At 41.7% G+C, this 6,060-nt stretch overlaps 1 protein-coding gene across 1 annotated transcript in view; it reads right to left on the reverse strand.

Annotated features, from left to right (window-relative positions):
- Positions 1-1,637: 1,637 nt before the first annotated feature.
- The window catches only part of WEE2 (WEE1 homolog 2 (S. pombe)), a 19,278-nt gene continuing 14,855 nt past the window's right edge, over positions 1,638-6,060 (reverse strand). The window contains exons 13-17 of the mRNA XM_010008210.1: positions 5,222-5,282; positions 4,145-4,285; positions 3,410-3,497; positions 3,107-3,195; positions 1,638-1,802 (exon numbers count right to left, since the gene is read on the reverse strand). Of these exons, the coding sequence (XP_010006512.1) occupies positions 1,756-1,802; positions 3,107-3,195; positions 3,410-3,497; positions 4,145-4,285; positions 5,222-5,282 (426 nt within the window). The 3' untranslated portion in view covers positions 1,638-1,755. The remainder of the gene's footprint in view (positions 1,803-3,106; positions 3,196-3,409; positions 3,498-4,144; positions 4,286-5,221; positions 5,283-6,060) is intronic.

A 6,060-nucleotide genomic window follows, 5' to 3' on the forward strand; every position in this document is an offset into this window, starting at 1 on the left:
CTTCAAAAGTGCAACAGCAACTTTAAATAGAACAACCAGAAAAACAAGAAAAGTTGAAGTTCTTGAACAAATATTTTCTTTGTTGCCACCTAATCCTACGCCTTGTGCTAGCTCAGCCCTGTCTCCATCCTGAGCCAGCGGAAGAGATTAGCATGAGCCAGGAGTCCTGGCAGCTCTGGCCACTCCATGTGCAGTGGTGAAGGGAATCACCACTGTCACCTCCACTGGGAGTTCAGGGTAGAAAGCCAGTTCCCAAGCTCCAAAGCAGACACTCTCATAAGCTGGGTTGAGCTCCACCACCACAGCAGAGTTCAGAAAAAAGAGGTAACCACTAAACAGAGGCTTAGCACATTCACCCGAGGCCTCTTAGATACGAAGAAAGCTGAAGACAAAGCCCAGCTTTCAGCTAAGAGGAAACGTGTATGAACCAAACACAAACTGGATCACTACTACAGAAGTGCACCAGCACAACCTCTCCCAGCACTACAACAGCCTCAGACTGAACAAGTAGCTAAGGAAATTAAAGCCAGAACTTCCTGTTTAAAAAGATACCACAATCTCCTGTGGTTAACAACCTATTTAATTAGCTAAGCATTTCTAGTACATGTAACACCTAGGTATGCCTAGGAGATAGTCAAAACATTAGTGTCAACAAGAAATAAACATTGGACTGAAAAAGCTTCAGTTCTTGGTAGTATTTATGAATGCTCAGAGGGAAGCATAAAAAGAATCTTTTAAGGGGAAGAGCTGCAAAAACTGTAAATCAGCATACTCTACACTGAGCTCAAAGAGATACAAAATCTCACCAGCTTTGAAGACACAGAATTGCCACTTCTAACATTCCCCTTTCCCTGTTCATGTCACACTGTATTAACAGTGGGAGTGTCACCACCTCTCCACCCGATAAGAATAAAACTACCTGTTCAGTTGTGCAATTTTTCACTAACATTACTAACAATTCTCAGTCTCACAAAAAAAACCCCTAAATTAAGGCAAAATAAACACCACTCTCACTTTGAGAATCCTGGACCAAGAATGTTTTTCCACATGCGATTGCAGGCCCTCTAGCAAGGAACAGCCAAGGCAGCCTCCAGCTCCTCCTGATGGCAAACAGTAGCCATGGCACCCCACAAGGTTCTAAGAATGTTTCCGTCATTTTGAAGAGTCACCATGTCAAACGCGTTAAGACCTAAGCATGTGACCAAAACAGGGTTTAGGTGAAAGGCTATACCTGATTTGATCAAATGTGATGATCAGTGGAGGGGCAGACGCAAATGCACAGAAAGCCTACTCTGGGTCTGTCAGAGGAACTTTAAGCCAAGCACCAGCAAAGGCTGATGGCTCTGCTTGAAACTTACTGTCGATTGACTTAGCTAAAAAAAACAGGATGACACCTCTAGAACAGAGGAAGGATGTTAACAGTGAGAAATGATTAGGCTGTCACGCTCCACACAACAGAATAGGGATGGTTCAGGCAGCCAAGGTTTGAAAATGGCTGAAGATGCAACAGATTTCCTTCCTATATCTATCCACTCAAGAATTAATACAGCTGCCCAGGTTCACTTGTCTCTTAAAAAAAGAACAAAAAAGAAATAAATCCAGTTGATGATGGAGAGAAAGCACACAGACATACCCTATAGGTATCAAACATTTTATTTATTTTTAAAGAAACTACAGCAATACACATGATTACAGAATTATGAAGCACTGTAAAACAAAAGGAATGAAGTGGCCTGGGTCCAAGCACTAATGACCTCACACCTTTTCTTTCATACCACCATCACTCAGAAAAATTACATTATCTGAAAAGAAATAAAGAAAATTTAATCTTCAGGATTGTTTTGCTCTCTTGCAAGCCTATCCACCCACAAAATGTGTGTTAAAATAAGCTCTAAAGCAGTGTATTTCAGAACCGAACAGTTAGCAAAATAAAACATTGTCCAATTCAAGGTTCTTGCTCTATCTCCCCAGAAAGCTGACAATTCAAGGCAAACATTTATACTATGAAACAAGTGTGCTAAGTCTGATGAAAAGCTGCTAAACAGTCAAAGGTACCAGAAACACTTAATAGTTTAATTATTTGACTATCATCTCTATCAGTTAGTTTATTTTCATTCTAATTTTTCATTTTCAGTATGCACTACCACATCAGCCTATAGGATGACGGGAAGCTTGTATTTCATCAAGTCTCAGTAATGTCTAAAGCATCTTGAGGTTGGGCATATTGAACAAAAATAAAGAATTTAAAAAAGAGACTCACTTTTCCACTTCCACTGTTTATGAACAACCTGCAGCACCTGCTAGCAGAACTGCTCATGTGAAAGTTTGATTACTGTTGTTTTAAAGAGGCCACACAGTAGAAACATCAAGAATTGTGGTTGTGGGGCTTTTTTTTTTGTTCTCCTCTGGCCCATTTTTTATGGATATACTTGTGCAAGAGAAATGTTTGCGCTACTACCCAATTACTTTAGCCTTCCCTCAAAGGCCCCAAGATAGTGGCTCTATACACAGTAAAGATGTAGTATGGTCATGCTATTTAAAGACTCAAGGAGAAAGCTGAGTATCCCAGTTTTCCTCTTCACAGAGTCTACTCAAGGGACAAATGTACTTCCTGTCCATTCTGTGCTCTTCTTACCGCTACTGGCTACCACACTGAGGTCCTTCTAAGCTCTCCAACAAGCTATGACCACCAAAAAAAAATCTCTCTCAGAGACCCTACAATTTGGTAAAGCCTCCAGTCTTAAACAGGAAGAAAAAACTCCCTGCTAAACCAAGACAAGCCTACTAAACAAACTCTGTTTCACTTAGAAAAAGAATCTGCCTGACCTGCAGTACTACATACCAGTGTTTTTAAAACACACAGTACCTACCTGCTGCACCAACTGGTTTGTGTAAGCAAACAATGCAATCGTTTTCAACTATGGGCTCTCATTTCCTGTGTCTTCACAAGTAGTGCCAGAGAACATGCAGTGTTACAGTCTGTTCATTCTCTCAAAATCCCCAAGTGTGGATTCCAAGGGTGAAGACAAACCAAGCTCTATTTCAAAAGGTCCTCCATCCCTCTCTCCACTTTAAAAGGGGAAGGCATTGCCAAGTTGTTCCTTACCTGCAATAATTGTCGTGGCCTGCCGCCTGACGTTGTTTTTATCTGTATATTCACCATAATCTATCTTCCCTTCAACAAAGATTCGAGAACTGGAAAAAAACCCACAAGAATTTTGTTCTGATCAAAGAACTGTACATCTGTTGTCTCCTCTACATCTCTTTCTGAATACACAGGCTTTTGCCTCATTTGTTTGTAGCAAGCCTGCTAACATATTGTAAGGCACTTCCTAGTATAGCTCCTAGTCATCCTATTAAATCAATTGTTAAGGCATTAAATCCTCAACCACATTTGTGATTCACTTACCCCTTCTTCACATACTGGTAAGTAACATCCCTGAGGCCAGGTCTGAAGACGGAGATCCTGTGCCATGTTGTCTTCTGACTGATATCACCTAAGTCACATAAAAACAATAAAGTTGGATGTCAAATCCTTTTTTTGATGCAAGACTCACAAATTAGTTTTGACATGTTGGTGTTTTCAAACTAAGAAAAGCAATGTGAAGATGCACTTGATCTCCCACACCATACTAGAACTCCATGTTCCACTCATCTATGTCCAAAAGTATCCTGCAGAAGCCCAATTCAAACCAAAAGATCAGTCTTCCTGGAAGCCAGTGCTCATACTAGAAGAATTTTTCTTTCCCCCCCTCACACAGAGCTTAAGTTATAGAAAAAAAAAATCACCTGTGGCTACAAACTGATGGAAGAATCAAATACAAAATGAATCTTATTTTTTTTCATCCTTTTGGAACACAATTAAGAATATGGAACCAGCTACACCTCTGGCAACCCCAGTGAAAAACTGACAGCACACTTCTCTCTTCTCCAGAAAAAGGTCAACATGCACATCTTCACGCAGGACATGCTGCTCGGGATTAGTAAGAAACACACAAATGAACCAGCATCTCTAGTGACATCACAGAAACTTCCCTCCACCTGAGAGATTTACACAGCAGCCTGAAGACAAAACGTGGCGCTACTGAATATGCAAGCATGACCCTGGGACATGGCAGAAGCAGGTTGTTTCTCACAGACTCACCTCCTGGGGTTACCTCACTTTCCCCTGTTCGCCACATCTCATTGGTTGCAAGAGAAAATATGGTAACAGGATTTTTTCCTTCTACTTGTCTCATGATAGGGTCCTGCCCAACCCGACCAAGTAACTGAACACGATTCATGGCTGAAACACAAGACAGCAAAGATAAATGCAGGTGAATGATGAGGCTTCTGATCATGGCAAGTCATAAGTTGGCAGCTTTTGTTAAGGGCCAGAACCATGATTTTCTGCACCTCAGCCTTTTTTCTAGCTCTTGGGACTTTTTGCCTTATTCAGGCCCTGCAGATGGCTGTGCCTGTATTATCATTACTACTGCTGAACAAGCTCATCTAGAAAACTAAAAATTCCTTATTCTCTGTTCCTTTGTCATCTTTTTCACAGGCACAACCATACTTCGCTGGAGTCTATTTTGCATTTGTTTGACTTAGTTTTTTTTAGTTATGATACAGAGCATTCTGTTGTTTTGCCACTAAAATGATACCTTTAAAACAACAAAGTTGCATTACTGCAGCCTGTACTTTGAACTAGAGGGTCAGAAGTTTCTACATAGGTACCAGGACTAGTGGACACAATGTATTCCTTTTCCTTGTTAAAGGACAACTCAAGGAGGTCAGGGGAGGATCACTCTTGCACAATGAGCAGGTGAACTGAATGGTACAGTTTGAAGCATAAACCTGGAGCCAATCACATTGGAGCAACAGCACCCAAACAAGTCCCCCAGGAGTCTGAGAAACAAGCCCATGAGACACCCAAAGGCAGGTATTAGAAAACATGATTATAGCTTACCTGATTTTCACTGCCACTGACACAGCAATGAGTACCTGCCTTTTACAGGTCATACTCCATGTCAGGGCTTTTCCCTTTTCCCCTTTAAGGGCTCCTTGAATTGATGAAGGCCATTTTCAGGAAGGCTACTTAAGAGTAGCTCATGTTCTTAGTTCCTGCATTCAGGAGCTACCACTCCTAACTGTTTCTCTCCTGGCGTATTTCAACTATTCTAAAACATAGATAAGAAAACATGGACAGTAACAACTACATTCAATCTGAGGAGCTACTTACATCTTTCAAGTACCAAGGAGCCAACTGTATCAGACTCATGTCTTACAAACTGGCGAAGCACCTGAAGGAACAGACAGGTAAGTTAGTTTCCAAGACACAAAGTTCACATACGAGCAGTGTTCATATGCCTTTATTGCTCATTTTCCAAACAACTACGTAGGCTTTGCAAGTACAAATTGCCTGGGAAGAAGCATGGCCTGAAGGTACACCTCCAGCAATTATTTTTGGGACATGCAGTAACTGCTGTTTTTCTGGTTGGGCTTTGGCTTTTGAAAACACAGTTTTGATAGTGTCAACTTTCTGCCTAACTTCAAAACTTCAGAAGATGTCCTCCAAAGGTGCATCTGTCCACTGCCATAAGCAGTGTGATGCATTGACAAGGCCATGTTCCCATACAGAGAGCAAATCAAGGCCACAAAAATTTGAGTCTGTGGCTAAACACAAGCAAGAAAAGGAACTGGCTTGATACTGGGCAATACTATGTCCTAGAAGAAAGGAGAATTAAAAAACACCTCTGCAAGAGGCCCATATGCAGGAACTGGCAGAAAAACTCATCTCCTACAACAAGTGGTTGCAAAACTTGAAGGAATGCGAGGCTGACAGCGTTGTGCTGAACAGGAGGGCTAAACAAAAGGAAAAGCAACTTGCAAGACAAAAGTTAATTGTTTTATGTCTGTACGGTTCACTAACAGACACACAAATCGCCTGAGGCGCGTTCCACGCGCAAGTAAGATTTTTTTTTTTTTTTTAAATCCTTTTTGTTTGCTTCGGTGCAGCGGTGACGGCACCGCAGCGGGGCCGGCGGGTGAGGCAGAAGCCGCCGGGAGGCCGCTCAGCCC

This window comes from Chaetura pelagica, unplaced genomic scaffold (genome assembly GCF_000747805.2).
Source record: "Chaetura pelagica isolate M959 unplaced genomic scaffold, ChaPel_1.0 scaffold92, whole genome shotgun sequence".
Taxonomy (NCBI): domain Eukaryota; kingdom Metazoa; phylum Chordata; class Aves; order Apodiformes; family Apodidae; genus Chaetura; species Chaetura pelagica.